Source organism: Phialemonium atrogriseum (assembly GCF_030411735.1).
Source record: "Phialemonium atrogriseum strain 8032-3 unplaced genomic scaffold QBC33scaffold_14, whole genome shotgun sequence".
In the NCBI taxonomy this organism is placed as follows: domain Eukaryota; kingdom Fungi; phylum Ascomycota; class Sordariomycetes; order Cephalothecales; family Cephalothecaceae; genus Phialemonium; species Phialemonium atrogriseum.
Window position 1 is genome coordinate 326,093 of NW_026848151.1, and position 16,560 is coordinate 342,652.

At 56.4% G+C, this 16,560-nt stretch overlaps 6 protein-coding genes across 6 annotated transcripts; 3 read left to right on the top strand and 3 right to left on the bottom strand.

Moving 5' to 3' along the window:
• Positions 1–167: 167 nt before the first annotated feature.
• QBC33DRAFT_87630 (uncharacterized protein) lies at positions 168–1,188 on the bottom strand. Its single transcript, XM_060433146.1, has 2 exons — positions 774–1,188; positions 168–710 (listed from the first exon to the last, which is right to left on the bottom strand). Exons 1-2 carry the CDS (start codon positions 983–985, stop codon positions 284–286), a joined length of 639 nt encoding a protein of 212 aa, XP_060282972.1. The 5' UTR covers positions 986–1,188; the 3' UTR covers positions 168–283.
• A 1,783-nt stretch (positions 1,189–2,971) lies between these two features.
• Positions 2,972–4,075, top strand: QBC33DRAFT_515519 (Pre-mRNA-splicing factor CWC26; the record flags this gene model as incomplete). The annotated part of the gene is made up of 1 exon (XM_060426096.1): positions 2,972–4,075. One exon carries the CDS (start codon positions 2,972–2,974, stop codon positions 4,073–4,075), a length of 1,104 nt encoding a protein of 367 aa, XP_060282973.1.
• Positions 4,076–4,238: 163 nt separating this feature from the next.
• Positions 4,239–7,205, bottom strand: QBC33DRAFT_540137 (uncharacterized protein). Its single transcript, XM_060428036.1, has 3 exons — positions 5,454–7,205; positions 4,872–5,352; positions 4,239–4,772 (listed from the first exon to the last, which is right to left on the bottom strand). Exons 1-3 carry the CDS (start codon positions 6,849–6,851, stop codon positions 4,492–4,494), a joined length of 2,160 nt encoding a protein of 719 aa, XP_060282974.1. The 5' UTR covers positions 6,852–7,205; the 3' UTR covers positions 4,239–4,491.
• Positions 7,206–7,809: 604 nt separating this feature from the next.
• On the top strand, positions 7,810–11,321 carry QBC33DRAFT_87647 (Poly(A) RNA polymerase protein cid1). Its single transcript, XM_060433147.1, has one exon. It carries the CDS (start codon positions 8,027–8,029, stop codon positions 11,192–11,194), a length of 3,168 nt encoding a protein of 1,055 aa, XP_060282975.1. The 5' UTR covers positions 7,810–8,026; the 3' UTR covers positions 11,195–11,321.
• A 517-nt stretch (positions 11,322–11,838) lies between these two features.
• Positions 11,839–14,272, top strand: QBC33DRAFT_587996 (uncharacterized protein). Its single transcript, XM_060431530.1, has 2 exons — positions 11,839–13,197; positions 13,279–14,272. The coding sequence occupies exons 1-2, from the start codon at positions 12,049–12,051 to the stop codon at positions 14,026–14,028; spliced, it is 1,899 nt and encodes a 632-aa protein (XP_060282976.1). The 5' UTR covers positions 11,839–12,048; the 3' UTR covers positions 14,029–14,272.
• Positions 14,273–14,826: 554 nt separating this feature from the next.
• QBC33DRAFT_452472 (ribose-phosphate pyrophosphokinase 1) lies at positions 14,827–16,556 on the bottom strand (the record flags this gene model as incomplete). The annotated part of the gene is made up of 3 exons (XM_060424648.1): positions 14,827–16,061; positions 16,122–16,269; positions 16,446–16,556. 3 exons carry the CDS (start codon positions 16,554–16,556, stop codon positions 14,827–14,829), a joined length of 1,494 nt encoding a protein of 497 aa, XP_060282977.1.
• Between the last annotated feature and the right edge of the window lie 4 nt (positions 16,557–16,560).

Below are 16,560 nucleotides of genomic sequence, written 5' to 3' on the forward strand. Positions count from 1 at the left end.
CCAGGCCGGGCTCCACAGGGACGCCGTCCCATCCGCTGGTGCCGCAACCATCTCAAAATAGTAATGTAAAAGTGTGTGTGACGAAGCGACACACGCTCTACCGTGTGCTCTCCAATAACCGGCATGAGCGAACTCCACAGGTCGACGAGATCAAGAGCCAAAGTCAAAGCCATATAGAGGATTACTTTGCACCGTAAGCAATCAGGAAGGCCCTACAAAGGAGCCAGGGGCGAAGAAGAGAAGAAAAAGAAAGCGGCGAAGAGGGAAGAGCTCAGCCGGCTTTTCAAACCAGCTCGAAGCCCTCGTCCTCGTTCGCGTCCGCGTCGTCCCGTGGCGGATCCAAAGGCGCCTTTCGAAGGTTCCGCCGCGCCTTGTGGCCCCTGAGTGCCTGGCCGTTGGCATCGAGGATCTCGTACTCCTTCTCCACGAAACGTTCCGTGTCGCGGGGATTGGCGGGCTTGATGAAGACGTCCAGGGTCAGCGATCTGCCGGGGCTATCTGTGCGGTCGAAGCTGTACATGAAGTTATCCGACGTGGACTTCGTCCGAGCTAGGCTGGAGCCCGGGACCAGGTCCGAAATGGAGCGGGTCACATCGCTGCTGATCTCCTCGTGTGCGCTCATCCTGGTCCGGACGCGACCGGCGGGCAGTGTGTAGTTGCCGCGGTTGAACTTTGTGACGTTGTGCTCCTTCTTGAAGTAAGGCTTGACTCTACGAGTCGAGTCAGATAAGAGGTTCTCAAGGCCATGGAGGGTCTGAAATTTGGGAACTCACTCATCACTGGCTTTCCCGCGCGGGCGAGTCTTGGCCCGCTGGGCCTCGCTGCCGCCGACGGCCTCGCCAGTTACCCAGTCCATGCGGCAGCCAGACAGCGGCCGAGAGCCAAAAGACCACTTCGTTGCCGCGTCCTTGCCGCGCTTCCACTCCTTGTTGGCGCTTCGCAGGTCTCGGTCATACTGGGCGGGAGCCTCAAAGCTGGCCGACATGATCTCCGTGTTTGAGTCGATAGTACTTGGGAGTCCGGTGTAGGCCAGGACAAAGGTTGTATGGCTAGCAAATGGGCAGGACGGTAGAAATAGATGCAGGCTGCTTCTTGTATACGGCGTGTTCTGGATGATCTCCAAGGACCAGAGAATGCCGGGAGTGATCAATTAGGTGCAATATCCAACAGTCTGACGCAATTTGGGAGTTGGGCTGAAGCACCAGCTCTTGGTGATTTGGTGTAAGAGAAGCAGTTGTGTAAGTCAAGGAAGGGCCGTTGGAAAGGGGCCGACCAAGGTTGGGGATAGATAAAGACGACTGGGAATGTTCTAGGACTAGTAGGTGAAATAGGTGCAAACTTAAAGAAAATCGCTTTTTCTTTGTCCTGAGTGAGTGACTCGTTACGGATACCTAGGAAGTGGTTGAAGTGGTGGCTGTGATAGGATGGCGTGCGCAGTGGCCGGATGACTCAGACACCGGGAGGTGGGTGTTTTGTTGACAGTGGAGGCTGTAAGTGACCGTTTTTAGGGGCCGGGATGTAGCAACAGTTAAGGCAAGGCGAAATGAGCTGTTCAGGGGAATAAGTAGGTAATTCAAGGCGCGAAATGAGAGAGGTAGTTTGTATTCTTGTGAGGCCAGTTTGTCAGAGGTTTGGAGAGGCGAGGAGGAAGGAGAGCAAACGACGGGGGAGGAAGCAAGAGCAAAGCATCTATATCATGTGCACTGGGGTTGCCTTGGATGGCCTCCCAAGGCCTCCCTTCCTGCTATCGGCGTGCGTTTCGAGATTGCCGGATGATAAAGCTAGAGGGGTGCGTCTCTTGGGGGTGGATTGTGGATGTTGGGTGTGACTTGTCTTGGCCGCCGGGCAGTGACTAAACAGCCAACCACCTAAACAGAAGTCACCAAGTCACCCCCCACTAGGTAGGTACCTCCTCTTGGTCATTCCGGCTTCTGATGGGATCAGGACGTCGGCATGATGCCAGCGGCAACAGCGGATGGCTCGTGATAGTACGCGACCTATTCTTAGCCGGGCCACCTAGGGACTGTACCAAGGTTGTTTACCTATCCTAGCCTTCCGAGGGCTGGTTCCTTACCTCCCTGACCAATCGACACATCACGCACCTGAGTTCTACGTAATTAACAAGAGAAACCAACAATTGCGGGCAGATTCGTAATAACCAGCAACTGCGATTCTTGACCACAAACATCCCACGTGGAAGGGTGCGATTATCAACGAATACCTGACGGCCAATCGCTGGTTTCGGAGCAGGTTGTATGCACAGTTAGGTACCTAGGTAACATAAAACCCTGTGACCGACGCATACAGACGCTTTCGTCATCCGAGCTGTGACCCGTCTAAGGCCCTGGCAGGCCCTCCAGGTACCTTGATTCTTCAATGACACCCTTTTGTTGAGCTCTCTTGCAGATGCAATGCATGCGGAACGTAAAAGGCTAGGTCTGGAACAAGGATATCAATCACCATGACGAGATTGGCAACCATGCAGGTTCTTGTTTAATCATAACGGACAGACGGCCTGGAGTTTGGATCTAGAACAACTCGCGAAACCTATTCGAATGGCATGCATTGCATGAATCCAGTCCCTTGGCATCCCACAAATGTATACTGCGTATATCGGGCATGATGGGATCATTGCTGACGAGAGCTGAAATAGAAAACTTGCTTCACATGGAAGAAAGTTGGAATGGTAATACCAATAGAGGAAGGCTGATAAGGCATTCGGCGTTGCCCGATAGTTGATACTCTGAGCGGATCCGTAGATCTTCCTATCTAATCTTGCCCCATGGCCCAGTAGGGTGCCCGCACGAGCCGCTTCTGCTTAGCTGCAGGCCCAAATCACTAGCCTCTTCTGAGGCCGAACATCTCGAATTTGGTCACTTACCAACACGGCGACCGACATACTCTGCAGTCTGTACAATATCGCATTCTAATCTTCCCGCGGCGACGATTCTCGCCCAAAGTGGAAACTATCATGCCACCCGACCTCTCGTCATACCTCGCGTCCCGCTACCTCACAACAGACGCCAAGCCGACCAAGAAGCGCAAGCGCAAGCAAACCACCGACGCCGCCCCGGGCCTCCTCATAACCGACGACGACGACGCCGGCTGGACGAGGCCCTCGCGCTCCGGCGGCGACAATGACGATGCCGACCCGGACAACTCCGCCATGGTGGCCGGCACGTCCGCCGAGTTCCGCCGCGCAAAGAAGTCCACCTGGAAGACGGTCGGGGCCGCCCCCGTCCCGTCCAACGACGACGCCGCCGCAGACGCGATCCTAGCCTCCGCGGCCGCCGAGAACGCGGCCGCAGGCACCGCCGCGGACGAAGCCCCCGTGGTGGAAGGGGGCAGCGGCGGAGACGAGGCGCAGAAGGCCAAGGCCGCGGCCATGATGTCGGACGGCACGCACGCGGGGCTACAGTCAGCGGCCACGATCTCTGCGCAGCTGGCGCGGCGGCGGGCGGAGGAGCGGGCGGAGCTCGAGCGGATGGAACGCGAGCGCAAGGCGCGGGCGAGGAAGAGGGGCGGCGGCGCGGACGATGAGGAAGAAGAAGAACAGCAGCTGGTGCTCCGCGACGCGACGGGTCGGCGCGTGGACGTGTCGATGCGGCGGGCGGAGGCGCGGCGGGCGGCGGCGGACGCGGAGGCGCAGGCGCGGCGGGATGAGGGGGCGCGGAAGCGCGCGCTCAAGGGCGACGTGCAGCTCGAGGAGGCGCGGGCGCGGCGCGAGAGGCTCGAGGACGCGGCCCTGATGCCGCTGGCCAGGGGCGCCGACGACGTGGAGATGAACGCCGAGATGAAGGCGCAGAGCAGGTGGAACGACCCCATGGCGCAGTTCCTGGGCGGGGACGACGCCGGGGGTGGGGGTGGCAGGTCGGGGGCCGCGGGTAGGAAGGGCGGCAGGGCGGGGCGGCCAGTTTATAAGGGGGCCGCCCCACCGAATCGATACGGTATCCGGCCGGGCTACAGATGGGATGGGGTTGATCGCAGCAATGGGTTCGAGGCGGAGCGGTTCAAGACCATCAACAGGCGAGAGAGGAATAAGGGATTGGATTACGCTTGGCAGATGGATGAGTAGTTCGTGGCATGCGGCATGCGGCATGCGGCACATATTGCTATCACCTATCTGGGAACGCCTGAATGGGAAGCTACAAATTGGGGATGGGATATCATTTCTCATCTTGTCCACTCACTGAGATTGATGTCTGCAGGAACAGGCTACATGCCTCTGGCAGTACTCACTAGTCGTGAACGAATCTCAATTTCGGGGCAGAGTCTATCTTGGAAAGAGGCAATTCTATGCCTAATGTACAAATATCAAACAGGGCGTGATTAATGCATGTAAATGGACTCTGCTTCGGTTGCCTGTGTTCTTTTTGACCAAAGTATCCATCCGTTCATCCATCCATGAGTCCAAGGACCTCATACCCGTGCTGGAGTCTCCCCAGGAAGCCAGCGATATGTTATCAAGCCGCCTCATGAGGCTCCCCAGATTTATGCACCAGGGTTGGCCTTTGGCCGTACCAGCTTATCTGGGCCATACGATGCATTCTGTCTAACCAGAGCAATCCATTCTTGCCTCTTCATCAAATGCGGGTGCTTCTCGCTCTCCACGCGATGAGAGAACATCCGGAGAAGCTCTCCGAGAGATATCCCCTCGGGCCTGGCCTCGAGCGCCTGGGCAATTTCCCATGCCTGGACGGGGCCGGTGGGTGATCCTGGGGCTGGCGATCCGCGTGGAGTATCGGCTTTAGAGGGAGAATTTGGTTTGTTTCCTTGAGAGACCTGGTTAGAACAATTGCTTATCTGGTAGGGCCCAGAGGAAGGGGAACGGGATGGGAAAGGAAGCTGCGATTCTAGAATTGTGGACTTACCGAGAGGAACGGGGCTACCAGCCCGCGAGCCAGTGGGAGTGCCCTTCGCGCCGGTGCTCGTCTTGAGCTTGATCTTCTTTGGCTTCAGACCTCCGTCTGATCCCTCGCCTGCCGTTGCCTCGCCATCACTGGTAGCACCGGCCATCTTTGTTCGCCCCGGTAGTGGAGTGGTTGCGCGGCTGGCGTTCAGAGACGCAGTGGCAGCGGCCTTCGTCTTCTTCACCTTCTTCTTGCGCGAGGACTCGTTACCGCTAGATTCGGACAGATTGGGGGACCCGGGGCGCTTGAGAGACTTAATCTTCTTCATATCGCTGGCCTTGTGCTTGCCCGACGGCGTCGTATTTCCCTTGGTATTAGCGCCGGAGGCTGGCTTCTCTTTCTCGTCGCCCTGTTTCTTGACATCTTTACCGTCTTTGCCGTCCTTGCCGTCTTCTTCCTTCTTGTCCTCGTTCTCTTTTTCTTTTTCATCTTCCGACTCAGACTGGCAATGGGTCAGTAACATGCCCACGATCTTGTGTATGGTCGCAGGGTGGAGGGGAGGAAAGAGGGGGGCTGCATGTCAAGCTTAGAAAGGCAACTTACCGAAGATTCAGCAAATGGATTATCTGAATCCGAGTCGCTACTGTACTCCATTGCACGTTCCAACCTGGTTAGGTTTCTCCGTATGCGCTTTCCCTGAACCTTCTCGCGCATTTTCTCGAGCTTTTCGATTTCCTCCTCCTTATCCACCTCTTCCTCCTCAACCTCGCCGAAATTGTTGGCTCCCAGGTGGTCACGACGCACTCGTTCTCTGGCGTCCCGGGCGTCTTCATCATCAGCCTCAAAACCGGGAGCTTCATCGTCATCCTGGAACTCATCCCCCGACATATCGAGGTCGTGGTCATCCGTCCTCTCCGACTTTGGTATAGCATTCGAATTCTCGATCTTGACTCGAGCGGGCCCGCCGAGGAACTTCCTGTAGTCCTGATACTCTTTGTCCGCCTCGGCCCTCTCTTTGTCCTTCATAACCCATCGCCCAACCTCGTTCGCGTTCTTGCCCATCATCTTCTCGGCCTCTTCTAGAGAAAACCGTTGGAAAGCTGGCTTCGCATTAAATCTGTAATATCTCTCCAAGGGGATCATGCGGAACCCTCCACCACTTATGACGAGGGCTACGTTGACCTCGGACAGAGCAGCAACATAGGAGCCCACCCAGACATTCTTGCCCTCCACATCCTCCAAGTGCCAGGGGAGCGTTTCCTCGTAGCGAAGCTCCTGTTGTTTCTTGGTCTCATCCGTCTGGGTGGGGCGGTACGTGGAGAAGGCTTTCTCTTTCTTGACCTGCTTGGTAGGCTTTGGGTCGTTAGGCTTGGCAATGGGGGCAATCTGAGCCATATCGATGGCACGCTGTGCCTCCCTCTCGGCCTTCAACTGACGAAGCCTCTCCGCATCCGCCTCATCCGCTGGGTTCAACGGTGGAAGTTCGTCCTTGATGTCCATCATCCGCCCAGCCGGTGGCTGCCGTGGGTCTCTTCGGTGCAATGACACGGGACGCGGGAATTGGTCTTGATCGGTAGGATCGGCAGGCTTGTCGTCCTTTGCTCGGTTGAAGCGCATGATATGGTGGCGCAGACCTTCCCTCAGGGCGCGCTTGGTGGTGACCAGAGGATACTCCTTGAAATCTTCAACGGGCGGATTCTGGGACCATCCACCATTGGCGGCTCGCTTCGCCTCGAATGCCTTGAGTCTCTCCTCGTCTTTGGACGATCCTGGGCCGAAAGAGGGCTCCTTGGGAGCTCTGCCAGTGGGCGCGTTGATGCGATTCTGACCGGATGCCGGCGAGGGTTTCGGAGGTGGTCGTGACAACGCTGGTTTTGGGCCTCGTTTCTTCCTCGCCACGAGAGGGTCGGCTGCCGGCTTGGTGCGTCGTAGCGGCGGCGCGCCGGGCGGAGGAGGGGCGCGCTTCGGCGCGTTCGGCTGGAGGGACGAAGAATTATTCATATTATCGGCGATTGACCAAGGTATGAGTTATATGGAATGCCGCAACTGATTTAGAGAGTGCCTGGGGTGCTTCCCAATCCGGGTATCGGAGTCTTATCGAGGAGGCATGTCATGGAGAAGGCAGAGGCTCTGGGGCGGGTGCAGTTGTGGATCAAGCACCCCGGCAGAGCGCAGATTAAAGCCGGTTTCGCGTTTGTGACGAGGTGGTAGAAGATTCTATAGCAGCTGGGCAAGAGTTTGCAGTAACTAGGTGGCAGGTAAGTCAGGGTCAAGTAAAAGTGCCACCAGACGCAGGAAGGTTGAAAGTCGTACGGTGCTAATTCCGTCGATGATGACAAAGGACCTTCTTTGTTCAAGGCAGCCAGCAGCCAAGTGCAATAACAAGGACCTGGCCTGGCGCACAGACTAATTCTGGCCAAGTTTGGTTATATAGATATGCGATTATCGAGTAGGCGACTTGCCACAACATGCGCTGCTCCAGCCTGCATGACCTTGGAAAATGAAGGTACCAGGTATAGTCTGTCTTCCTGGATACAGCGATAAGAGCCTCATAGCTGCCAGTGGAGGAACCCTGTATTGGTACGGTACATCCATTACCAGAAATGGATGCCCGTTTGATCACCAGCTCCCAAAAGCTCATTGTGGCTGGGAAAGATCACAATCATCTCACTTTCCATACCCAGGTGGCCAATCAATTATTCCCCCACCAATGGCACCGTTTTGACTTGCCTCTCTCCTAATTGTCTCCGTCGACGAGAGCCTGGCCCTCTACCAGAACCAGAATCAGATACCAGCATCTCTATCTACCTATGAGACGTTGAGTGAGGAGGCGGCCTTTCAGTACTGCATACCTACATCGGGATGTATCAACACCCTCAGTCTTTACTTTTTCTCCCAACAGCAGGTCCTTGGCAAAGTTAGGTTCATCTGCCTATTTACTGCCAAGCACATTATTCTCTCCTTCCTTTACTTTTATTTCTCTCCGCCTAGGACCTGTTACGCAATATCATCTTGTCAACACCAACGGCTTGCTCTGAATGAACAGTTATGAATCTGGCATCACGCTGGCTCACTGTCTGATCAACACGCTGCATATTTCTTGTTCTTGCTCAGTATTCCCCTGAACCCAGACCAGTGGCCTGCTGGAGTACCACAAGGAGAAAATCTAGCCCAGAATGGAGGCGGCAGAGGAAGTTGAGGGCGGGCTGGACGAGCGTCTTAGGAATTTGATTCTGAGCAACGCCTCCGGTAGAGGAGTCGACAGCGTGGACAACGATCAATCGCACACAGGGCCCCCTGGAACAGGTTCTGATCGGCCTTTAACAGTCCCGGAAGTTGAGGACAAATCGGGGCCAGCAGCCCCCAAAGGCGCCAGGAAGCGCCCCAACCAGGCGCAACGGCGGCAAATGTCTGCCCAACTTTCCTTGCCGATCGATTCGCGCTCTCCTCGACCACTTCATTCAGCACGATCCTATGCAAGCACCCCAGGATATCCGGGCCAACAGTATACCTCAGGCGGCCATCACGGCACCCAACGTCCGCACTCGGCAACGTTTGGACCTTCAAACCCACCATTCACGGGCATGCCGTTTTCGTCTCAGGCTCGGCATTACCAATCTCTATCGTACAACGGGCCGATAGGTTCTTTAGGGGACTGGAGGCAACCTCAGCCCCAAGGAATAACGGGTCCTTCCCATGGGCCCCTTTACGAGCCAATGACTCCGCGGAGTGGAAACCCTGCCTCTCATAACCCTGGTCGACAGTATCATGTTCGCCCTGAGGACCTGGAAGTTCAGACTTCTTTGCTCGAAAATCTGTGCAATACCATTATCGCGGGTGCCGAAATCGAAGCAGCCGAAATCGCCGAGAAAGAGGTCTTCCGATCCCGGATCGAACAAGTCTGCCGTGAGGTGATATCGCAGTATGAAAGGGAACAGAACGGACGATCTGACTTCCCCGCAGAGAGTGTGCAGTTGAGGTGCTTTGGCAGCCTTTCGTCTGGATTTGCTACGAAAGCTGCCGATCTGGACCTCGGCCTCTTGTCACCGCTCTCCCCCTTACAGCCCGATGCACCAGGTTCTCCAATCCCCAGGATGATGGAGAAGGCCCTTTTGGATCTGGGATTGGGCGCTCGCCTCCTTACCCGAACCCGGGTACCGATCATCAAACTCTGCGAAAAGCCGCCTGAAAAGCTAATGCACGACCTCCTTGAAGAGCGGCTGAAGTGGGAGAAAGATCTTCCAGATGACCCTGATGGGGACGAGGAGCCTCACGACGAACCAGCCCTAAGCCCGGTAGAGGCAGGGGCTTTGACCGACAGCAAGCGGCAGGGCCATATCTCGAAAGAGTCCGACGTTTGCCAGGGGAGCAGTAGCACCTACGAGCAAAAGCTTGCGACGCTCAGGCAGTCCAAGAACCAGCGCCTACCCGCCTATTTCGGCCTTGCCAAGGGCATGCTGCGCAAACTCGGGGGTCGAGATCTCACACACTCGAACATGGCGGATTTCACGCCAAAGGACTACAAGCTCCTGAACGATGTCTCGCTTGCTCTTGTCGATGGCCTTGCTGATGAGGAACTGAAGAAGCGATTGACAGCCTATCGATCCCTGTCCACGTACAGTCTCAGGTCTCAGTCCCAGCATCGCTCACTCCTCGGAGTGTGTACACAGGTCGAGGCCGAGAAAATGGCCATGATGTGGTTCTCTAGGTTGCTCCCTGAGAAGGACGAGTACCTGGAGCAACAAGCGCAGAGGTGGGTGCAATTCTGGCTAGATCTCCAGAACAAGCCCACATTTGGTGCCGACCCCTTGGGATACAACAAGGAACTACACTTGGCCGCCGAACAGTTGAAGAAGATTGCCTCGATTCAGATTCTGCTTCTTCAACAAGGCCAACACGAGTCGGCTACCCTCTACCACTCTAGAGCGTCGGGGCTCATGCTTGAACTGGGAGGGCATGACAGGCCAAACCACACCGACGAGGTGCGGACTATTGTCATCCAGCAGTATATCTCAGGCATATACAGTACCGAGATTCGCGAAAAAATTGAAGCATTTGCGAAGTCGGAGGGAGCCGATACGCTCAGGATCATCGCGAGACGGCATAAGAGTCTACAACTAGCCCATGAGTTCGAGAGGGCAGTCGAGAAGGGTCTATATGACGAGTCAAGCAAGGCGGACATTGAGGCCTACACGGCCATCCTACAGGGCCCAATGCAAAGGCCTCCCACGTCTGACATGCAGCTTGACTTGGTTGTCCCTGCGACCCCTGAAACGGCACCGCTCATCGGCAGGATACGCCGGCTAACCGACCCTTCAACCTTGGCGCCGAATCAGCCTCGAGACCCTTACAGAGACCCCCTCAATATCCCAAAGACTGGCGCCGGGGTACAGTGTGATATCAATTTCTCGGCACACCTCGCGTTGCAGAATACCCTTTTACTGCGGTGTTATGCCCACAGCGACCCCCGTGTCAGGCCCCTTGTTCTCTTTGTCAAACACTGGGCGAAGCTCCGCGGGATCAACTCGCCGTATCGAGGCACCCTGAGCAGCTATGGATTCGCCCTTATGGTGTTGCATTACCTGGTCAATGTCGCGCAGCCTTTCGTCTGCCCAAATCTACAGCTGCTTGCCCGTCCTCCAGGCCCGCTCCTCACTTCCCAACAAGTCGAGGAGACTGTCACGTGCAGGGGGAGGAACGTCCAATTTTGGCGGGACGAGGCAGAGATACAACGACTTGCTCGCGATAACATGCTTACTCAGAATCGCGATTCGATTGGTCACCTACTCCGCGGGTTCTTTGAGTATTATGCGCAGAGCAACGCCATGAGTACCGTGCATTGCCGCGGTTTTGATTGGGGCCGTGACGTCCTTAGCTTGCGCACTCCCGGTGGCCTCCTTACCAAGAATGCGAAGGGCTGGACTGGCGCGAAGACTGTCGTCGAGGTCGGCACCATTGCTGCACCTCCTGGTTCGGCTACCTCGCCTTCCGAACCGACCCACAAGCCAGCCGCAGACGCCACGGACTCGTCCACCCAGGTGCCATCTCCGGCAATGCATGGCCAGACCACTCGTGAGTTTAAGGAGGTTCGTCATCGATTCTTGTTCGCCATCGAAGACCCCTTCGAGCATGAGCACAACGTCGCTCGTACTGTCACCCACAACGGCATTGTGGCGATTCGCGACGAGTTCCGACGCGCATGGCGCATCATCAAGACGGCCACCAAGAGGGGAGGGTTTCAAGAGGAGCTACTGCAGGATATCGCAGCTACTGAGCAGGACAGGGAGAGGGATCAGTTTTCTGACCTCCTCCAAGACTTACACGGCCGTTCAGTGTTTGGTTAACCTTGATCAAGAAGGGCGCTAGCGGGGAGGAATGTTAGGGGTCATCCGATGGTGGACTACCTAAACGTCCTGGATGCAAGCAATACCGTCACTGGCCAACGGTCAAGGTGTGGCTGGCCCAGGCTGCAAAAAAGAAGGTTGGTAGCATCCTACAGTGTATTGAACGCCCCCTTCATAGAAAACCGTCGGAAGGGTTTTCTTTCAACTTTCTACGCCTCCCACAGAGACATAATTGCCGGAAACGGCCTGTAATTCTAGCAAAACAAAACACTTGCCATTGTTCTTTGAAGATACCTAAGGCTGGCATTGCTCAGAGCCATACACCAGCCATGTGTGAAATGAATGCCTGCCGGCCTGGAAATAGGAAGTCCTACTTGTGTGAAGAACACGTAACTCCCGATATGAAGAGTCAGTGTAGTGAAACGCGTTGCCATGGATTTAATTAACTAAGTGGTCTCACCCATGATGGACCTAGATACTGTGAATGTGGTGCCCCTGAGGGAACATCGCCTTTCCCCTGGCCTTGACTCCTCGGGTTGTTGCTCGACTTGCCGAGAGATCAATGCCAGTGTCATTCACTTTAAACCCTGTTGGCCTTGAATACCTCTTTGTTCATTTTCCATTCCAGTATTCACAGCCTCATGAGCCTGGGGAAGAAAATAAAAGAGATAAGTATTCCGTATGCGGTAGCCAGCCCGCTGCAAATACCTTTGTCCCGAAATGATGACGGAATAGGATTCTCTGCCAGGTTAAGATATAGAAGAAGCGGACATCCTATCGGGCAAAAGCAGACTCGAGCAACCAGGCCCTAAATACCGGCAAGAGTCAATCTCGGCCGAAGCGACGCTACAACGATGGTCTCTGGAGAAGACGCAGAGACGACGCTCAAGGGCGTCGCCACCAAGGTCCTGCTCGAGTTTAACGACGATCTTAAAAACGCCATCGCGCAGAGGTTGTACTACGAGGAGCTCGAGACCATCCGCAGGAAGGAGCCCCTGTTGGTCACGAAGATCCCGGTCCACGACGTCAAGGTCCTCAAGGTCGGCAAGAAGAAGGAAAACCCAGCGCACGCCCCAAAGGAAACAGCGCCGGAGGGAGTCAAGGATGGGGCGGCCCCCGCCGCGGCCGAGACCGCCGTCGTCGAACTACTCTCGTCGCCAGAGCCCCCAAGCAGCCAGGAAAAGGCCGCGGCGTCCTCTTCCTCGCCAGCCAGGCTCGCCCAAGACACCAAGAAGGGCCCGGACCACGGCTACGCCGACAAGAAGACCACCACCCGGAGATACCACGACATGACGGCCGGGGCGGGCCAGTGGCCGGGTCCCAAGGCGGGCCTTCGCTTCGACGTCGCCACCTTCAGGCGTGACCACGGCTGGGGCGATGCCGACAACCAGGACCTGCGCGGGGGCTACCCGCGCGAGCTGGCAGCCGCGACGGCGGACACGTACGTCTCGCACCTCGCAGACCAGGAGGCGTCCGTGAACGGGCTCCAGTGGGCCGCCGGGGGCGACGTGCCGCTGAGGCCGGAGTACCCGTTCCTCCGGGGGTTCCCCCTGGTGGAGGAGGTGGTGTTCCTGCGCGGGCGCAACCACTGGGGCAGCGTCAGCACGGGCGCCTGCTACTGGTCGGCGCTGGCGATGCACATCTACGGCGACCCGTACGCGTGGTTGCGCGTCAAGGCCGAGCACGTCGCCCACTTTGGCCGCGTGCTGCGCGAGTCGCGGAACCCGCGCCACGGCCTGTACAGGGAACTCAACGAGAAGTGGTACGAGACCATGGGCTCGGTCGGCAGGAAGTCGGGGTCGTCGTCGTCGCAGGGCAATTTCGACGCGAACCTGTGGCAGATACTGCACCTTCCGGGTGTGTATGTGCCCATGAACATGCTGGACGTCACCGCCGACCTATATAACGTCTTCCTGGTTGTGTACAGCTATGACCGCGGCGTTGTTTATGAGACGAGGACCAGGGGCGCCTATAACTCGAGGCATCTGTTTCTCTTATACGTCGTGCGTTGCCTCCTCTTTCCCCCTTGCGGATGCGAACGAGAAAAGAAAGAAACTAACGAATATTTTTTTTTTTGGGCCCAGAACGGTAACCACTACCAGCCATTGATAACCAACGACTTCCTCCACTGGGAGTTCAAGCTCCCGCGCGTCACCCTGCGGTCCACCAAGGGACTTCCCCTGGCGGCCAGCAAGAACGACGGCGTCAAACACCCGTGGCGCTCCGAGCTGCGCTCGGGAGGCGGCCAGAAGGCGCCGCTGCTGATCAACCGCCCGTGGGACGCCGACGCGGCCGCTGCGGCCGTCAGCATCAAGAAGGGGGCGAACCCGGCTGGAGGCGGCAAGAAGAAAGCGGCCCCGGCTGAAGGCGACAAGAAAGCGACCCCGGGCCCCAAGCCGGAGATGGCCTTCGCGGGCTTCACGCCAGCGGCTCCTGGTCCCAAGAGCGAGGCCCCCGCAGTCCCCGCGGCGGCCCTCGGACAACAGCAGGAGGCCGACCCGGCCTTGGTACCAGTGGATCTCTCCGAATTCTTGGAACCCTCCCCGCACTTCCCAGGCTACCGCATCGTGGAGAACTCGGAACCAGCCTCCGGGCAGGGAGGGGCCTTTCCTGGTTTCCTGAGAGGGGGCGCAGCGTCCTCTCCAGGCCTCGCGCCAGGGGGAGCCGCTCCCGTCTCCACACTAGGGGAAACCTTCCCGGACTTCGGGCGGTCTGGGGTAAAGAGGGGGGCGGAGGGAGAGGAGGAAGAGGGAGCACCTGCGGCGAAGAAGTCCAAGGTGGTTGAGGAGGAGCAGACGGCGGTGGGAGGCGATGGCAAGGAAGAGGAAACCTAGGCTCAGGAGCCGGAGAAGGCTGAGGAAAAGTGAAGGGGGACAGGGTTGAGAAAGGGTCAGAAGCGGGACAGGGAAAGGCTAGCAGCCTCCTGGAAATGCCAAGGAGTAATTCGGATGAGGAGAGCCACGAGGAAAGCCTTCTCATGGTCTCTTCCCATGGGACAGTATACACAGGCAGGTGAGGGAATGCGGGCTCTTGTTATCATATCCATCTAGGGCATTCTGAGCATCTTTTCCACGTTATTATTATTCAATCAGTCGATTCAAGCAAGTCAACGGACCACGTGCTAGCACATGTGCCAACATACTAGATGGGTAGATGGGGTATGGATGTATATGTATGTTTCGAATTGTTCTCTTGCGCCTTGCCCATCATCCAGATGGATGTGATCCTACAGGAGAGTCTGGGCAAGACGCCTTCTATGATCGAAAAGCCCCAAAGGGCAACTAATCTTCCAACGTTCCGTTAGGAAACATATCCTGGGTTGGACAATTGTTCCTGCTGTCTTAAGGACAGCATCGTTGGTGGAAATCTTGTGCAATAGAGCAAAGATTCACGAGAGCCTGACAACCTGCAGGACACTTAACAATGTCGATTTGGGTTATGACTGATCATGCGTGTCTAAAACCGTGTCCTCCCATTACGCTCACAAAATTTGGGGATCGCCGTATCGCCAGACGCCAGGCTTGATATCCACACGCACCCGTACTCTCACATACCTTTTTTGCATCGTCTCTCGGTCGTAAATTGGCAGAATCCAGTCCAGGAATGTACGTCCAGCGAGTCCATGGCCGGCCTCAGTCCACAATGTGTTGAAACAAGGGCGAGATAGACTCGCCATAGTGATTCCGGCGGATGGCCTCGGCCAGGAGGAAGGACAAGTCAAGCAAGACCAGCTTACTGGCCTTCCTTGCTCGGTCTTCAGGAACGGGGTAGCTGTTGGTGACAACAATGGTGTTGATACAATCGCACGCCTGCATCTGCTCGAGGCAGTCTGCGCCAAACACGCCGTGAGTGGCAATGCAGTAGACCTTCTTTGCAAAGCCACGCTTGACAACCGTCTCGGCAGCGGCAATCCACGACCCCGGCTTGTCAATCATGTCATCGACAATAAGAACGGTCCGGTCCTTCACATCTCCAACTAGGGTGATCATGTGCTCCACCTTGGAGTTCGTTAGAATGTCTTCCTCCTCGTCCGAGTTGGCGCCAGCATCCCCTCGGAGGGCATGCGACTCAGGCGCAAAGAATGAAGACGCATGTGACATGGTCATCGGGTCTTCATCTGGAAGACTCGCATCAGCAGCCGAGAGAGCTGGTGACAAGAAATCATCGGGCACAATATGGCCTTGGACCAATCGTCCATGCGTAACGTCGTAGGCTCGTTGGTCATTGTATTCACCACCGTCAGCTTCCGCGTCATCGTCCATGAAAGAACTTTGCGAGGCTCCCGCCCGATGCCGGGCAAGCGGAGGTCTGGTGGGAGTCGTAGAGCGTGATTGGCCGGAATTAATACGCCTTGGAGAGCCTTGGGCGTCTGCCACTGTCCGCGAAGTCCGTACGTGGGTATGGTCAACGGGTCCAGGTTCTTGCTCTGACCTCAAATCGTGGTGTGAGTGCTGCATGTTCGAGCCAGGTATAGGTTTCCGCTCAAGATCATCCAACTGGTTCATGATCATGCTTGCCGACATATTGGCACCTCTCTTCTTATCCGTCGTCACCATGCCAAAATTGAGCTTCAAAGCATCGGCAAGGGACGTGACTCGCTTCGTGCCTCCAGCATTCTTTGATACGACAACCGCCTCTCTCCAATTGGGGACGTTGTGCCGAATCCAGCGAGCGATGATCGGCTCTGCGTGGAGGTTGTCAACGGGGCATTTGAAGAAGCCCTGCATCTGGGATGCGTGGAGATCAACAGTGATGACATGTTTGACGCCGGCTACATCAAGTAGATTGGCAAGCATCCTGGCGGTGATCGCACCCCGGTGTGACTTCTTCTTGGACTGTCGGCTATATGGGAAGTACGGCAGGACAGCTGTAGCTCGACATTAGCATTCGGTTGAGACACAACGCACCAAGGAACCCCATGTAATACCAGTGATCTTGTTGGCAGACCCTCCTTTGCAGGCAGATATCATGATAAGGAGCTCCATGATGGTGTCGTTGATCTTGGGACTGCCCGATTGAACGATGAAGACGTCTTTCTCCCGAACGCTATTGAGGATGCGGACACTTGTTTCGCCCTGGAACCAACAGCCACATGGCCTGCAAGTCAGCTAATGGGTCCGTCGCTGGAGTCTCTGGGCTGCCCTCTTCTGCCTCGAAGCCCCCGTTTTGCACACAAAAACGTCCTTGTTTGTTGTGGTCCAAGTCGAAAACGGGAGAGGAAGGAGCAAAGGGAACGTGAAAGAGTACTGACATTGGAGAATTGCGACAGCTCGGCCTCGGCCGGAGCCATGCCCAAATTCTCACATATTTTCCACGTCAGGGCCGGGCAGGAGTTGCCCGTAAAAATAAGAGTGTTTCGCATGTTG